Here is an 18998-nt window from a genome sequence, read left to right on the forward strand (position 1 = left end):
AATCAAACTGCTAAGTTCCTTTGTTTGATAGCTCTGCCTGGCCCCTGGTTTCCTACTGAAGGAAGGGAAGAAGGGAATAATCGGCTAAGAATTTTGCCCTTCCTGAGAGTGATGCGCTCTGGGATTTTCAGTATTATTCAGATGCAGAACAGCTGATGACATCTCTGCTTCTCTCTCCATAATGTTCACTGACTATGGGACTGCTGTGTAAAAAATCAGCAAAAAAAGTATTTTCTGACAGGTATGCTCTCAAGCACAAAACAGGACACTGGGCAGAGAAGTTCTTTACACACTGATCATTCCTGAACACTTTGAAGAACAGCCAGCCAACCAACCCACCATTTCCCCACTTTCAAATTGTAGTTTTATTTTGTTTAGCAAAGCTAAGAAGGTGCTTTCTCAGCTGAGATTCCACTGCAACTGCTGGTGAATACAGAGCTAGTTTTCCTCAGAAAAGGCTGACCAAAACACAGGCTTTCTTTGCTTTGTCAGGGCACAAAACTCTTCCTAATGTATCACAATAACCAAGAACTACAAACTGGACTCTGAATATATATTATTGGATGTTTCTTGGTTCAGTTTAACAAGCTTAAAATAGTAATTATTTTCTTTTGTGTTTTTCTTTTTTCTCCATTTTCCAATCCATTGCTGTGTTGCAATTTAACAAAGGCTAACACAAAATTAAATTATAGAAAAAAAAATTTCAGAAAAGAACAACAATCTCCTATGAATACTTTAACATGCACTAGTGTAACCTGTAAGAGAAAATACGCAGGTCACACAGACAACTGTATCCTCTGCATGACACCATGGCCTCATATAAATGAAACATGTTAGAAAAAACTCATGGTTTTTGTTTACCACTAGTAATTAAGAAGAAATTCCTCCTTTGGGCTTGGAGGAAACAGAGGTGATATGACTAATGTATATACACATAGGTCACAACCGAATGCACAATCTTTCTAAAAGCTCTTTTCAAACTGAAAACATCAATAAAAGCTTCTTTTTTTTGTTTGTTTGTTTTTAAACTCACAGCTATGTACATTTTTACAAAGTTCCTTTAAATATAGTTCAGGCTGGCAAGTCATCTCTTTGCACAGAACTATACGTATTTTACTGCATAGTCAGTCCTCCTCTTTTTTTTCATTTTTGTTTTTAATAATAAAATTCTATTTCCCCCATCTGGATTACAGCTTCATATGCTGGGTAAAAGCCCATGGTGATGTCTTTGTTTTAACAAGGGCCATTCATGGTATGGCACATAAAGAATTTTTTTTATTATTTTATTTATTAAAAAAAAAAAAACAAACCAAAACACCTGTACAGTCACTGGCTCTGTGTTCCAGAAGACTCTGCTTTGCTTGTTACACTCAAAACACCATTTTAAGTGACTTCTTCTGGCCTCAACTTTCAATCAAAGTGGCTGAGATCTTAAAGCAGTATCGTAACAGCAATGTACACTTTTCACATTTCACAGGGTTTGTAGTTGATCTTTAACATCAGAGTTTCTGTAGGAAGGATCAGTAAGAAAATAATGACTGTCCTTCTCTTTTACTTGTTTTTACTTTAGATTTTGACAAGGTGTTCAATGGATGGTATTATAACTTTTTCCTCTTCTTTTTTTTTGTTTTTTTGTTTTTTCTTTCTTCCAAGTGGCTTGTGAGGGTAGAGGGGGAAGGGCTGAGCTATACCCTAGTGGTCGAATGTCCATGGGGCAAATTTGTACTGTTTTGTCCTCCACTGAAGGTGTTGAAAGTATGCAAAGGCTGCATTCCTGTTAATGTATTTGGAATCATGGTTATGGTGTTGGGTGTCATTAGCGGGATGTCATCTGGGGACCTTCTCAACGTAAGCGTGTAGTCAGGCGGACAGGTTAGTCTCAGTGTGTCATGGGCCTGCAGTGATTCACACTCGTGGTCATGTTCTAGCTGTTTCATCTGCAACGACATGATCTCTTCATTTTGTATGTGTGCGATATCATTGGTTGTGTTCCTCTGGGGACTAGGGCGCCTGTGAGTCTCATGACGCCGCTTGTCCTTCTTGTAATATAACGCAGCAAAAGCTAAAATATTGAGGAACAGCAAGGATGCCCCCACAGCAATGGTGACGCTCAGCTCCGTGGAGTAATCTCGCTTGTTTTCTATCAGAACTGTCGTATCCTCCGGAGCCGTTTTATGGGTGTCTTTTGAATGTTTGGGATTGTTGGCAGGTGTCATTGCTGGGCGTTTGGTGGCTGGCCACAATTTACCAGGAGAACGACGTGTCACATAAGGAAATGATGTCATGTCAGGAGGGGGGACTTTAGTTGTTGTGGAAACATACTGAAATATTTCATTCAGGTTGTGAAGGTGCGGTACAAGCTCCAACCAGAAAGCAACTTTTGTTGCTCGGTAGTGATCACGAACTCGGGGTTTCAGGCCAATATGCAGGTAAAGCTGGTCTTTAGGATTGTATTTGGACCAGGCAACTTCTTCAAAGCGGTTGGGTTTTGTGTGGATAAACTTTGTGTCCTGTGGAACAGGCTGGTTTGGATCTCTACAAAAATAAAAACAGGCAGTATTATAGTCATTAAAAAAAAAAAAAAAAGCAAAAAACAACCCCCCTCATGCTTTAGTTAATGGTTTATCTGATAACTAACATAACCTAAAAAAAAATTCCGTAACTTAACAACAGATGTTAATAAATAAACAAAAGAAAAATTACTTACTGTACAGTGCATCTCAGACATTGTAATATTTTTTTACATGAAAACGGAGAAAGGGTTGTGTTTCAGCTCCCAAAAGCTCATCTAAAGTTCTGTGATTCAGCATCATACTCCAAAGCTGTCGTAAGAGAGGTACTACCTACCTTTCCCCATAGGAAATTGTAGGTTCAGCTCTTCTCAAGGTTTGACATTAACTTTCTCATTTAAGCTGCTACTGTTTCCACTGCTCTAAGTAGTAACTATAGGCATCTAATCCCCATGGCAACATTGGAAGTCCAAGTGACCATAAGACTTTACACCAGCTGTGTATATTACATAAAAAACTTCAAAACATGAAGCAGCAGGGCTAATACATGTAACCAGGAACTATTTCTCTATGTGTTCCTTTACTGAGCTATTAGTACCTCTTTGTTCAAATATCTGCTTTAGGGAAAAGCCTTTGAAGTATTTGTATGTCGCAAATCTTTCCATCATTTGCATTAGCAGATTACTACTTGAAAGTTCCATGTACTCATTGCTACTAAATAACTACTTTTAGTGGCTGTAGGACAGTGAGCCTTAATTCTGTCCCAGTTTGTAGGGATGAGAAATATATTAGCTGAGATCAACAAGTTTTATAGTAGTTAAGTAGTAGTAGAGATAAGAGTAGTACACTAATCAGAGATAATTTCAAAACTGGTAACCCAAATATCTAATGATATTATGCTTTTCCAATATTTTCTTTTTTCTTTTCTTCTTATAGGTTCAGAATAAAGACAAACCAATGGCACAAAATGCATTTAAATGTGGTTAATATCTATGTATCCTTATAATTTTGGTAAACTTTACATAAATATGACTTCCTTTTGGCATGAAAAAAACACAGAAATTTAAAATTACTAATACTGAACTTAATATTTTGCTGTGCATGAGTTTGAATCTTCTTTTGCAGCAAAGAATATTTTCTGGGACTTTTTGATATATTATACTGAGAGTATGTGATTCATTTTCTATGCATTACCCTGAGAACTTTCCATTCTGCTTTCCATTCCCATATGCATTAGTTTATTTCCTGAGAAAATTATTCTAATATTTTCCTTTTCTTCCAATGTACTGTTATGTATGTTATGGGAATACCAAGACCCACCACTACAGATTTTAAAGCATCTTAGTTGGGTTTTTTTTCCATTTTCAAAAGCTCAAGAACATGATTGCCTAGTTTAGCATTCCTTTGTTGTTCATAAAGACCTAGTCCTTAGTTCTTAAACCAGACCAGTCAAACAAATTTGACTTTAATAATCTTATGATTCCTGTATTCATCCGTTTACCTGAAAGAATTTCTTACCTTTTTTTGAGTGAAAGGAAGAATTCTTTTTCTATATAATTTTGGTACTTTGGTTTACTTACGCTTGTGGTTTTAGCTGTTTGAGGGTTTTCTGGGTGCTTTGGTTTGGTTTTGTTTTTATTTTTATATTGTACTGTATCAAATCTTTCCCATCTCAATCAGATATAAACTAAGGGTTCCAGAACTGTGGCTATTTCATTTATCTATCTATCTATCAATTCATTTTTCATTTTATGTAGTAATAGCTAGCCAAATTGTGTTAATTCTGAACAAAAAGATAATTGCTTAGTAATTGTTCATCCTAGTTGAAGCTAGAGGAGTAATATCCACTTCCAGGCAGTACAGCAGCAGAAGTATGCTGTTACTTTGAAGGATTCTAACATGTGTTCAAGAAGGAAATAAGTATTTCTTTTGTTTTTAAAGAACAGACTGAAAGATTTGGCAAATCCAGGCAAGAAGATATTGGCCCAATTCAATATATCTGCTACTACAGTACTTTAGGGTTCAATACATAAATTCTAAAGCAAATTAAAAATCAGCAAGATTATCAAAATGCAAAACATTTTTCTTGTCAGAAGCTCAAAATCCTGCAAGAGTTACAGCACAAAATCTATCTTGTTCTCTCTCCACTTGCTGTTCTGATTCACAGCACAAAAGACTCTGGAAAGGGTCCTACAGAAAATGTATAAATTAAGCTAGCTCATGTAAACGAGTTGCACTTGATACATAGTACAGGAGATGAAGAAGCTGAGCACTCATTTCAATGAGCCAAGCTGGACATGCACTTTTTTTTAAATTCTTTTTTTTTTTTTAATGGCTCTATAAAAGTGACAGCAGATGATGATTTTAGCAACTAAACATTTTTTAAATTAGCATTCCCTTCCCCTACAAACAGCCTACAAAACAAGTACATATCAACCTCCCTTTCCTTTCCCCTTCTTCCATTCTCTACCTCCATCTCTCCTTTTTAACTATATCTATTAAGAATAGGCAATTATGCTGCCACCTTCTCCAAACACAAGAGAGAAAATTACATTACATGAGGCTAGTCTTGTATTTCAGGATTTGTTTACATGGCTGTGTGTGGGCACGAAGCTGTCCATTGAAATAAGGAACAGAAAAAACAATCAGCCAGTCCTACAGACAAATCATTTTTTTTGCTGAGGGTATCAGAATGCTACCATTGGCATCTACTCTAGGCTTGATCACTTAATAACTGAATACATGGTCTGAATATTCTCTCTGAATTTGGAGGATAGGTATCTAAATGATTCTTTTTTCACCAAAAAAAAGGAATAACTAAGTCCAGTCCTAAATAGAGGATCTAATAATGCATGGATCTAGGTTTTACAGACTAATGATAATTTACCAAAAATATTCAGTGGATATAAATAAGAGGATTTTTACTTCCCTTGGCCCTCCTCCTGTGTACACTGGAGACAATTCATAGTATTGTAAGGTTACAAAACTTATGATGTTAAGTCTTTTTCTTGGGTAGTTGGGCAGTTTATCCTATTATGAACACTTTTCCAGTATTACAGATAGGCATAAAATATAGATATACATACAATCATTTCTTCTATCGAATCAGCTGTTTGACAAATGTTTTGATGTGTTACTTTACCTTCAAATTTCCTTTTGCTTTTTTTAGCCTCTCGTATCACCTTTGTGTTTGTGGACATTCTTGAGGCTTAAGTGTGTAATTATGGAACAAAAGGTTGCTAGAAAACCTTCCTTTAAACACACACTGCAATCATGATGATAAAAATGTAATCTGAATAATGTATTTTCAGTTCTGTACTTCTTCCAGTAATGGCTCTCATAGGTACTAGATAACTTGTTTCCCAAACCTACTAGTCAGCAGGGAGACATTTTTTTTGCTTCGTTCTATTGCTAGAAGAAAATTGATGATTATTGTTGTTCATTTTGCTCTGATTATTTATTTTCACCACCTTTAGAATTCAATTTAAACAGCGTCTCCATCAAAAAATATCCCCATCATGAAATGCCTGAACTTGTCTTCCATATGACAGAAGGCCATATGATGGTCTGTCTTGTCTTAACTAAGGTATTTTTTTATTAATGTGCAGAATCATCTGATTTCACCTATCACTTTTTTTCCCCACTTTCAGTCTGCACTGATTTTGCTCAATTTATCATGTTGCTGTTTATTGTCATTTAATTCACACCTCATGGGCTACAAATGTACATTCAAAGCATTGATTTTTTTCTCAGGTAATATAAAGTAAATGTGTCTGCGATGGATGCTGACTGCAGAGCAACACACATTCCTGTTCACAAGGTGAATCAGTGGCTGACCTGGAGGGCATATGAGTATTTCATATTTGGTGATACTGGCATGGGAAGAATGATGGGGAATCTTAAGAACTTTTCTCTTATCCTGAATTCCATATAACATGTTGAAATACCATTCATTTTTTAACTACTTCTGCAATAGCATTAACTATCACTCAGGACAATGGAACTGTTACGTTAACGCACTTAAAGTGTTTTATTCTTCTGTGTCATTCTCTAACTTCATTGGAAAGCAAAATGTCTTAACAGTTACATATTGAATCTGTCTCCAAGTCACTGAAAGGCCCCTTGATCATTTATTTTGTTTCAGCAGTCCTCTTTTTTCCATACGGAAAAAAAAAAGAAAAGCGAGAGAAAAACTGTGTGGCATTTCTTCATGCTTCCACTGATTATTCATGTTGTCACAACACTAACAATGGTATAGCCATTCCTGCCTGAAGCACAGGTACACAAGCGTATTTTCCCTTACCTCCTTTCCTCAATTATCACCAGGTCCCACTGTTGCCATGCTCCCAGTCAGCTATTATAACTACTAAGGAAAGCAAACCATAAGTACACTGTTATGTTTGACTAACACAGATTGGCCATTGGAGACAGTTATTTCTTCAGACAAAAACATCAAAAAGAAATGCAACAGCCTCATAAAGGAGTTCACAGAGAATTGATTTGAAAATACACTTTAATCACTGTAAGTTTAATTGTGTCTTCCATTGGAAAGCCAAACTGAATATAAAACATAGATATCCTTCATAACTCATTTAGGTTTTTGCTTCAGAATCAATGGTAGTAAAATAATTCAGGAGTATTTATCTGAATTACAAAGAAAACAAGGATATATCCTTTAGGCCTTTATCTTTCCCATCACCAACTTAGGTAGAGCTGGATGAATGGGAGCAAAAATAGAGTATTGTTACTCCTCAAAAGACGGTAATTTTTAGAAACCCAATAGATGCCTCTCATGAAAGTATGGCTTCATATCTACTCTATGAAACTTCAAATCCTTCTTCAGAAGAGTGTAGCTGGCAGAGTATCTGTGAAGGACTGGCACACGTCACCTCATGTCGTTCACTCTCCCCCTGTTGATGTATCTGCGAAGGATGTGACATGGCCCTAACTAACAGAACATTTGAGCACATAAAATTACCATTACAGTTAGGATAGTACTACTGGCAGCAGACTGAAGCTTTAAATGCACCTCTTAATGAAGCTCTCAAGTATAATTTTGCACATAGTGGAATCAAAAGCTGTATTTTCATGTCGTTTTTGTATCCCAAATGTAGTTTCTCACACCTATTCTAACAAATTGCTTTCCTATTTCTAAGGCATGTTAGAAACATAGTTTTGAAAAGGCTAAAATGACTGTTAATGCAATTTAAAAAAAAAAATCATAGCAAGGTAGAAAACGGAGGATTAGCAAAATGCAACTTCCAGGTATTCATTTCAAGCATGATTCAGCTGTCATTAAACACTTTAATTGTCACCTCCTATTTGCTAGCTTCTGTAACTGACTTCGAAGTAAAACACAATAAAAGCACTGTGCCTTGTACTGTGTCTTTGACACTTAGTGATTTTACAAGATTGACCTGCCCTCCCAACCCAGCCTTGGCAGTAGGCCCATTAAACAATGGGTGTTTTTTAGCAGCGGGTGGCCTGTGGGTTAAAAGCCCAGCACAGTCCATCAGAACGATGCACCACCTGAGCCGTAATTATACAATAAGTACCTGGATGCAGCCTCTGTGGGAGAGTCATCAAGACTGGAAAAGTCTCAGAGACATTAAAATTAAATAAATAAATATGCAGTTTTAATGTTTGAGGCTCACCTACAGGGAAACGTGGAATAATAAAATCTTTCAGTTAACAGGTTTTTCATATGTGTTGCCATGGGTACAAACACAAAGCAGGCCAAGTTCTATCAGAATAAGGATGGGAAATGATTAATTAAAAAAAGGGTGGGGAAAAAAAAAACCCAAACAAAGCACCCAACAATGCAATGTTGAACCTTATCAGTCTTTTTGAGAGTTGGAGGACCTGAGTGGGCACATGGATTCCAGATTGCATGTGGGAGGGTGGAGAGGAGAACGGTCACCCCAGATACGTCCCCTGTTTCTTCGGGCTTGAGGTGCTACAACCTTCCCTTTTCCACTGGGGACATCAGACATGCAGAGCAAATGTAATCTTAAAATATTATTTTCCTCCAAATATTCTCTTGTACTATCCAGAACAATTAATCATTGTTCATATGAACAAAGAAAAAAACCAGCAAGGTAATGCATCTTGTGTTGTTCTTTTCCTTTCATTGTAAAAACTGAAATTTTACAGTTAGAGGTTATTTTTAATGACACATCTTTCAGACAGTCTATAAAGGGGCGAGTTTGTAATAGAAGATATAGCCCATTCCTGTCTCATCAGCAATGCTGAAGTTTCAGAAATGACTAATGGCTCTCCCAAAGCACCTGTTGTGTCTTTAGGTGTAGTATAACAATGGGTTTATAACCAGAGAACTGGGTGATGGCACATATAGCCTGCTGAAATTAGCTTTCAAGTAGCAACAGCTGGAAAGTGCTTGCAATTCTGAGTAATGGTGGCAGCTGGGACTGGGAGATGCTCCTGTCAGCCTTAAAAAATTTCTTAAATATGACTTCTTTGTCTACAGGGAATAGTCATAAAGTAATTGTAAATACTAGTGAGACTGTAGAGAACTTGCATCTCCATAATAATTCCAATGATGTATATTTGTGAGGATCTGGAGTCCTCTATGTGTATGTGGTACTTCATCCATGAAAATAAAGACAGACCGATGGTATAAACACTCTCTGAGTGTGCGGTACAGCCAGCATGTGGCATTCTCTGTCCATAAACCAAGCTTTAATCCCAAAGTTTGCCTACCCTAGTACTGATGACTTCTTGTTGCCAAATACATCTAAATATTCCACAGGTCATTCACTATTATTGCAGTACTGCGGGATTTCTGCATGCAAAAGTACCTGTTTGTCTAAAGTGCAGTGCAACAAAAGCTTTCTTTTCTGTAAATTATCCTGAAGCATTTGATTGTTTTTTTACTCAATTCATGCTTGAGGTTTTTGTTAAGACTGCAAAATCTCCCTCCGTTGAACGTCATTTGGATTCATTAAAGACTGCAAGAGCTGCTGAAGCCTCTGAGTGTTTCACACTAGGCATCTCTGAATTTTTCTTATATAGCTGCATACCATTCACTGCAGTGCAGTAAAGCTGCAGTTTCCAGAGCCCAATCCTGCCATTAAACATTCATTGGAAAGATTTACAGCTCTTTTGTGCCACAAGTATCTTTGTTTTAATTCAGTACTGGAGACTCAAGGTTAACAAAAAAGCCCTTGCTGCTCAAGTAAAACACTGCAATACTCTTTAAAGGAATGCTATAGGAAGAGGACAGAAATTATTAATAGCACTCACAGATTAAGCTGCTTTGAGGGTTCTTTCCTTGATGTTTACCACTCTATTTCAGCAAAACATTGATGTCTTTGTTTCGTAAGCAGAATTAATTTAAATTTTTAACCTTCTCAAAGGAAAATTTGTATCTGAGTCTCTTCTTCATTCCAGTCAAGTACTTATTATTGCTATTATAGCACTCAGAGGGAAAAATCTTTCCAGTGTCTGCCTTTCTGTTCCAATTCCTCCCTGAGTCCCCATCCCTGTGAAGGTCGCTAAAAACAAGAACTTCCTTTCTTTTGTAGCAGATAAGTGCTATCTGCCTGACAGTTCCTTCCTCGAGTAGCAGACATGTTGCCTCTGATTTTTCAGTATCTTAGTGAGCTGCCTTTTCTCTGAGACATGCTTTGTCTTAATAATTGCCCTATTTTTTGAATTAAAAATACAGTGCATTATTATTCTCACTGAGCTACTGAAAGAAAATAGTTTGAGGGAACACACTAATCAAAAATCTATTAAATATGAATAAGCCCCAGTTACCTTCTGTCTTACGCAAATAGTGCTGTAATACTACTGCAAGATCAGGGTTTGAAACCATTGCAATGAGATACTGACTATTTTAGAAGTATGCTATCAACAAAAAGGAATGCTGGGGGTCAAACTTACCCAGTTTTGGCAAAGTTAGTCCAGTACGTCATAACTACTGCACTGAGCATGACATCATTCTTGGAAAAGTTGCAGTTGAACAGTTCTGTGGGGCCAATCATAGGAATCCCAAACACATAAGGGACTTCATCACCATGAGCTGAATCAGCCCAGCTGGGTTTCATTTCACTTTGGCAATGGTGATAAAATGCATAGAAATACGTTGGAGATCCATACTGGGCATGCAGGTCAGCGGTAGCAACAGCTGGAGCAACCCACTGGTGGTCTGTAAAAAGAGCAACCAGGGTCTTCCGTCTTGTTTCAGGGTTTTCTTTGTCTGCCCAGTCGGTGTACATGAATTTAATGGTCTCTCGCAGTGTATCTTTCCCTTCTGGATAACCATATAGATTGTCCACAAAATTGGAGACGGAGAAGTCAAAATCATTGGGGGAAACACCATCTTCATTATCTACAATGCCGTCCACAAATTTTAAACCTTCCCCTTGATTCACGCCCAGCATTATATCATAGTTAAGGAATTCCCCTTGCTCCATGAGAATCTGAGGGTCATCTGGAATCACATCTCCATCTATCACAGGCCCAAAGGCAATGTGGTACGTGGCTGGAGTGATGGTCTGTTGAATGAGTTCTTTGTAATTCTTATTTCGAAGACATTCAACCAAATCAGTGGTATCCAGCATGTCGCAGCCCACTTTATCTGCCAATATCCGAGTGTACTTGGCAGGCTGATAGTTCACTGCCCAGCTGGACAGGGCTGTTCCACTCTGTATGATTGCCTTTTGGAACAAACCTGCAGGTGCAAATTTTTTAAATGCAAATCCAATTATATATTTAAAAAAAAAATTAAAAAAATTAAAAGCAGCTTTCACTAAGTGAAGAAAGCTTTGATTATACAATAACTAAGGGATGCATATACCTAAATTTCAATTAAATTTCAATTCAATTTCCATATATTCTACTCACTACTCCCTTTTTAGAGTATCTCTAATAGGCTACTAATTGAAACCTCTCTTGTTCTTGATGCTTACACGCAAAAAGCGTGAAGGTTTCAGGTTACTGTTTCATGAACAAAACTCATGCTTGTACTGCAGTTTTCTTGCATCTTTAATGGAAGTCCCTTGGCTTTAGCACAGTGGTAGTCCTGTACAAATTTCTTTAAAGGAGTGGCAGCTACAAGCAATCATATCCTCTTCACCATGTAAATGAGCCTCATAAATGTGCTCTTCAGTAGTTTAAAGGTCAAATGAAAATTACACACTCTCATTTCCGTCACAGAAGCCATGCATCATATAATTTGAAAAAATCTGCTCTGCTAAAATCAATTTAATAGGCTTGAGTCTTTTACTCTGACATATTTTTTTCTCTACCTTTTTTTTTTAATTATTATTATTATTTTTTGTGTGCATGTGTGTTAGCACTGCCTATACGTTGAATTAAAATATATTTATGTTTTTCAGAAGAGAGTAAGAGATTCAATAGTTCTTTTTGGTTGTTTTCTATGTACTAATATAAAGAGAGATGAAAGACCCAGTCTGAAGAGCTTCTTTGTGTCAGAGCACTGAAAAGCAACTGGAGCTTACTGGTGAATCTGCCCCATCTGTTTTTTCCTGGTAAGATCACTAAAATGGCCTGTTTTATACTTAAACTAAAATGCCTGGGCCTCTTCTGCAAATGGCTTCTACTGTCAAGCTCTTGAAATGTCAAAGACAGCAACAGCTCCAAAACCAGTTAAAGACCTTGAAGCATTTATGGGAAAAACTGGCTGCAGCTGATACACCTTTGTGATGATTACTTACCGCACACACTACAAAATTTCAATGATGTGATTAGTTAAGTTTTTCATGGTTCCATCTGCTTGATTTTGGCATGGCTTACTCAACAGTTACTCACTGCACCCTATTTGTATCAATAGACTGAATTGTCAGGCATAATTCTATGTATTTCCAAGTAGGGTGTATTTACCAGCCACCTTACTGCAACTGCTTGCTAGGGCTTAGCCTTCTGTCAGAGATTTCTGTCTGTTTTAATGTGATAGAAGTAGCATGCAGTTATAAATACAATAGATATTTTAGTCTTGTCTTCTTTTATAAATTCTTTGTAGATTTGGTCTTATCACCAGGAATATCTATGGTTCAGTACTGGTGCTGTATATTCTTGTTGGGTTTTCTTTTTGAGGGGGGGGGGCAGGTGGGGAGTGGGGGGTGAGGTGTTGAGGGTAGAAATCCCACAGCTCAAACACTTACCAAAATCTTAAGAACTCTGTGTGGGATCACACAATACTGATGGGAGTTAAATTTTTAATAAGGTTGAGTTATATTATTATTAAGCAAGGAAAGTATCTAAATACATGTTGGAAGTGCAGACAAGAGTTTGTAAAAAATGAAGGTCACTGCCCTTCTCGATTTTAATTACGGCAAATTCTTTGATAGAAGAGCCAGTGGCGACTGTTGATACAGCTAGAAAAAGTATATTGCCTATGGCATTTGTTGCATGAAATTTCTGCTACAATAGCATTTAATTCTTCATATAAAAATATTTATTTTGACTAATACAAACCCAGAGTAGTTATTTTACAAAAATTATAGACCTCATAATTCTAATTCAGCCTACTCGATATGGGCATTTTTGTTACACTATAATGTCTAAAAAAAAAGTGCTTTGCTCAGAAGATTGTTACCTTCTGAATAGTGAGAGAGTGTCAGGAGACTGACACAGGAAGCTCCTGCCCCAGATCCAAAAATAGTAACTCTTTTTGGGTCTCCTCCGAAAGATCCAATATTTTCTTCAATCCAACGTAAAGCTTGGATTTGGTCAAGCAATCCATAATTGCCTTTTGCAGCTTGGTCCCCAGTACTTAAAAAACCTATAAGGCAAAAAAAGATAATTTTAGTTCACCAGATACGGAGTTAGCTACAGGGTATCCACATATTCACAATACATCTTCCCATCTTTTCATCTGCTGGTTTTTTTTTTTCTTCTTTTTTTAAAGGTCACAGTCCTAGTTAAATGTCTCCAGTGCAGGCAGTGGAACTCATTCTGTATGCTGTTTGGCTTTGGTTTGTTTTTCCCTACTGCAGAGGTCACGTTTGTGAAAAATCATTATTTTCTTTTTGAAATAATTCTATATCAATGCAACAATACAGACTGAAGATTTTAAACATTTGATAACTGTATGTGAGTAAGGTACAAAAACCTAGGAAATCATTTTTGTGCAATGAAGAAGTGAGATATCCAGTCTTCCACTGAGAACGTGGCTCCCCAACACATTAATTTAAATGCTTCTTGCCATGGACAAAAATTGTCCTGAAGTACACAGCTCTTTAAATTATTGTACTTGTGATATGGATAGACATACTTAGAAATAGAAAAAGAAGGATGAAGAGAATAGTAAAAGGAACAGGAAAAAGCCTAGGAAAAAAATTACACTCCAATTTCACAGAGGATATTTATTAGGAAGATAGCAGGTAAATCCTCAGCAATTCAGCCTTTGGGAGGGAGATTTTATCTGAACAAATCAGGTTTTGTCTCTTTCCTTGGAAACTGCAGGGAAAGCTGCGCTGCTATTTTTTGTTCCTGTACTGTGGTTATCAGATTTTAGAAACAAAGCGTGACACGTTTGCTGCTTGTCTTGCAACTGAGAACAAAATGACCGAAAGACTAGGACTGAGATTAATTTTGTTTTTCTGAAACCAGCTAAGGTGAAACATTGCAGTTATCCGCGCTGCCTATCATTCACAGTTAAGACCTTGTGCTACATCCAAATTACCGCATCGAGCCATGTACTCAACACTCCTCTTTTTAACTCCCACAGACCTTTTGCTGTCAGACAAATGGAAGTCAGAAGTCTATTAGAAATACCTTACAGCATATGGAAGTTTTCAGATGGACATTACTGATTTAGGCACCGCTGACAGCTGCTTATCAAGACAAAACAAGGCAATTGCTTGGCTGGTGTTTCCAAGCTAATTATCAGTTCAGACAAACTTGCCAGAAGAGGGCCCCAGGACTCAGGAGATCTGCAGTCCTGGAGCAGTTTGAGACGAGTCAGTCTGTAATCTTGAGCCACCTTAGCCTGGTGTGACAAGACCTTCATGTTCCTAGGAAGGACTGCAAGGGAAGCCCGAGGTCCCTAGGGAAAAAAAGGCCTTGCAGTACATTTTACCTGCTTTAGCAGAGGGGAACAGATCTCTTTGCACTGGCTGTAGTTATTTTATCAGTGGTAGGAAGAATGAAAATTCACAAGGTGGAAAGGATTCACAACATGGTGGAAGCGGAAGAGAAGGAAAGGCAAGAGAAAAGAAGAAGAAATGTGTTGGACATTCACACCTGTCGGACTTTCACCGTACTGTTTTCTGTGGTAAAATTCCTACAATGAGATGCAAAATCCAGCCTCAAGGTTTAAAAGCAAGATCACGGAAGGACTAAACTAAATATGGAATGCTATATGGCCTACGTTATGATGGCATAAATTTCTGCATGCAAGGTTAGGCATGATTGAATGGAATGTATTACCTTGCACGTCAAAGAATCTTTTTCATGTTTAATTAGTAATTATTAATATATATTTAATGACAGCAAGTGTCTGATGAGTCCTTGTTTTTTTCACAAAACAGTTGCTTCAGTTGCAGTAATACGAATCATATCCTTATTGCTAAACAGCATTTGATACAGCTTTCCCATAAAAAAGTCTCTAATAATGGCAAGCACAGTAGTTAGAATAGCAGTAACATCTTCTTTTTTTTTCTTCTGTATCAATGGGGAAGAAACAAACACACTATTAATATATAATTGCCTCAATTTTTTTAAGAGATGTGTTTTTCTCTTTTTCACATGCCTTTATTATCTTTTTAGGACTGTCAAAGAAAGAATAACCCACTTGCTGGCTTTGTTGCTGCAGCTCACTGCAATATTCTACAATATTCTATAATTAAGCCTTTATTCAATCAGAACTATGACCTCCCTGGGAGAAAGTGACTGTTGTAACCTTTAAAGCAGCATGGTAATTAATATTCAGAGCCTAAACACGTTTTAGCTCTTCTAGCAGCATCAAGCTAAAGCTGGTTGATCTTTGTGATTTTGAATTCTTTCCAAATGTACTAAAAGGTGACTGAGTAAAACTGCAGTCAATGAATATCTGATGTTAGACAAATGAAGATTTTTTGTTTCCACAGTTCTCTGCTGATTCTCATTAATTGCAAGAACAAATTTTCTTAATTTAAAAACTAATCATCATGGCAAAGTGTCAGCCCTACGTGACACAAACTGAATTCATAAGTCTGTCTTTTCTTGATGAGAATATATTTTCTTTCATGCTCTGAATACCAGATCAAAATATTTGTTCAAAGCCATTTCCAGAAATTCAGGCAAGGGTAACTATTTGTCCAGAAATACACAACACTAAGAGATTTTTTTTTTTTTTCTGTGACCACTGTGAAGATTTCAAAACAGTATCTTCATGTATCACTCTAAAATCCTGAACAAAGAGGAATGCAGCTTTTTTGCTGAGATAGAGATTTATACTCTGTGCCTTTTACCTATGTTCCTAAGTGCAGTTAAGAGTATTTCCCATTTTACGGTTTGGCGTGATTTGAAGGGCATTCTGTAACCTGAAAATTCTTAGGTTGGGGTTTTGACAGAACCTGGAAGTTCTCACTAGCCTAATGCAACAGAAGAAGGAATGGCAATAGTTGAATATGGAAAACAAAGAGGTTTGTGGGGTTTTTTTTCCACATAATGATACAGAAATGCATTAACAGTAATATTCAGTTCTTGACTTCACAAATCTGCCTTCCCTTAAAAAATTATTTGGAAGGTTGCCCACATGGCTCTCCCACTGCAAAATGCCATGGACAGCAATAGCTGAAAAAAGAGGAATGTGAGTGCATCCCAACTGTGTTGAGTGAAATACCCCCAATTGTCTTAAGGGACATTTGCTCCAAACTTATTGTGCCAGACAAAAAGCTAACCGCCAGCTGGACTCAGTAGTACCCAGGGAATCAGAGTCTTCAGAAGCAAAGGTCAGCTTGAAAAGAAGGGCAAAAGATGCATGACAATTTGTAAAAGTAGAGAGAGGGAGGTGGGAAGAGGGCAGCAGCTGGACATGGTTTGACATTGTGAGAAGTGGCCACTGACATTGCAAACTCCCTCCAGCCTGGACAGGGCACCGTCCTGTGGGGTGCCTGCACCCAGCGAGGGGCTGTCCATGTGGGCTCGTACATAGGGATCCTCTTGGCGTGTGTGGGGCCTTGTGGGCTGTTTTATCTCCTGATGTGGGTCAGTGGGTGGTTGGGAGTGGCAGGAGCTCGCCTGATGCTGGAACAACCTTATGTCCCACACAGAAAATGGAGGAACTTCCACTCCCCCCTGATGGGGCTGCTGGTGACCCACGCAGCCTGGGGGTGGTTTGGTGCACACCTAGCTCTGTGCCTTTGTGTATGTGATTAGATCTTTGGGGGATTAGTTATAGAAGGGTGTTTAGAAATTTGCAACTGTTTACTAACCTTTCTTAAGTGGGCAGTGTTGTAGTTTATCTTTTGTATTGTTGATATTGAGCCTGAAAGTATAGCTCACTGACTGCTGGCTAGTTATATGTAATTAGTAAATTAATAAACTGCTTTAATACTCATTTGATTTAAAACACATGAATTGAGCAGCTTTTCCCTATGACAGTATGTTCTTTAAAAAGAAATAAAAATGCATAGTTTTATAAGAGGAAACACAAAGCATTCTTAATTTGTTTTGCTGTATTACTTGTAATTAATCTTGCACCTCATTTTTTTCTACATTCTTTCACGTAGAGAAAAGTAGTACTTCTTTAAATTGAGGTTTCTGAAATAACAGTTTTATTTATTCTTCTCCGATTCTATTAAGGGAAGCATTCTAGATGAATGCTTTAGTTTTAACCTACTAGATTAGCTACAGTCAAGGAGGAAGAAGGCTACAAATGGAAATTACTGGGAATTGTCCTTTTCCACAGCCTTTAAAAATGAATGGACTCGTAAGCTACATGCTGTCACTTCCACTGTTTTGATAATGTACTGAAAACACAAAGCTACACACAGAGCTCCTTTAGATCCCACTTACTCAAGAGGAAATCCCTAGGTCTATCTTTAGAGTTGGTTTTCCCACTATGCCACAGAAATCTTACTGAGAGACTAAACAAACCCCAACAAACCAGTGGTGGTATTTCCCCTTTACTACTAAAAACTTATGTGGGGACCCACAGTGGCAAATAGCAGGGGCCAATATCTACAAAATCCACCCAGACAGTTTACTCCTGTTCAGCTCCAGCCTTGTCTTGTGGCTGAAGGACATCCTTACGTTAGCATGCCATGCAGACCTGCAAGAGTGAGTCTAGAACAGAATAGTTGGACCTCAAGTCCACACTGTACCCGTTTCACATGCTGGTTTTTTACTACAGCCTAACTCTTGTCCACTGCCATGGGCGCGTGAATGAGCACTGGTGGACATCGTGCATAAGGTGGAAACACATCTTCCAGCTGAGGTTCACCTGGAAGGGTCCAGGCTGTACTTTACAGAACCCCTCTGCAATGTGAAACAATGTGCAAGGAGGTGGTGACAATACTGAGGTTTTCTGTGGAAATGCACTCTTGATCTGAATTAAAATGCTAGCGTGGACATGCTCAGGATCAAAATTATATTCTTCCAACCACGGAATTTCAATTTGCAAGGAGCAGGCTCAGGTGCAGCCGCATTTCAGCTGTGGACCTTGTCCAGATATCTGAATAACTCAGTACGCTGCTTAACAACTATAAAGCGTTTCACTTATATGAAATATGATATTGAAATATAATCTATGCTAATACTTAGAGAAAGGTGCTTTCAACTGAAACTTATGCAGTGATTTATGGGCACTGTATAGATAGTTTGAGGAGAATAGCATGAGTTTGTCAAGAAGCAACATCAATCATAATCGACACCTTTGTGTCATGTAGAGCTCCAGATCAGAGGACATACGGAAGGATGTATGGATCACTGTTAACTTTAGCCACCTTAAAACTGTGTCTTGTCTAACATTTTTTGTACTAACCTGACAACTATTCTGGAGAGACAAAAAAAACCCTCCAAAAGTAGCTTCAGCTTTTTAGACATCTAGCTTTGAATTCCCATCAAAGTAATTTTCTTTCTCTGCAGAAAACAGACAAATGTAGATGACAAGCTTAGACCTGACACCTTCCCTTTTGGCAAGTTTAGGTGAAATCAGTCCCTATCTAGAGAATAAAATCATCTCTAGGCACTTGTGGCCCTGTTGCTTAGGACAGATAAGACTGGCAAAAGAGCAGACTCTGCTCTGTCTGCTATTGAGATGAAAAAACTGAATGACTCCCCTAACTTCACTCCAGTTTTCCTGTATTTAACCAGTAGAAAGCGAAGAGGAATTTGTTTCCATTTGAGGACATGTTCTTTTTTGCTCTGAAGTAGCTGTGCAGAAAAAGGGAGGTTCTATCTTTCAGGAATTACTAACTTAGCTATTGGCATGAATACTAAATTCACTTTAAAAAGAACAGAAAAAATAATTAAAATACATACACTTAGGAAAAAATAAAGACAAATTAAAAAAAC

At 37.7% G+C, this 18998-nt stretch overlaps 1 protein-coding gene across 4 annotated transcripts in view; it reads right to left on the bottom strand.

Moving 5' to 3' along the window:
- Positions 1-1054: 1054 nt before the first annotated feature.
- NLGN4X (neuroligin 4 X-linked) overlaps positions 1055-18998 on the bottom strand; it is a 182053-nt gene continuing 164109 nt past the window's right edge. For all 4 annotated transcript variants that reach the window (XM_075057340.1, XM_075057338.1, XM_075057339.1 and 1 more), the window contains 3 exons: positions 13093-13278; positions 10416-11205; positions 1055-2535 (listed from right to left, as the gene is read on the bottom strand). In XM_075057340.1, coding sequence (XP_074913441.1) covers positions 1686-2535; positions 10416-11205; positions 13093-13278 — 1826 coding nt within the window. In that variant the 3' untranslated portion in view covers positions 1055-1685. The remainder of the gene's footprint in view (positions 2536-10415; positions 11206-13092; positions 13279-18998) is intronic.

This window comes from Buteo buteo, chromosome 25 (assembly GCF_964188355.1).
Source record: "Buteo buteo chromosome 25, bButBut1.hap1.1, whole genome shotgun sequence".
Classification (NCBI taxonomy): domain Eukaryota; kingdom Metazoa; phylum Chordata; class Aves; order Accipitriformes; family Accipitridae; genus Buteo; species Buteo buteo.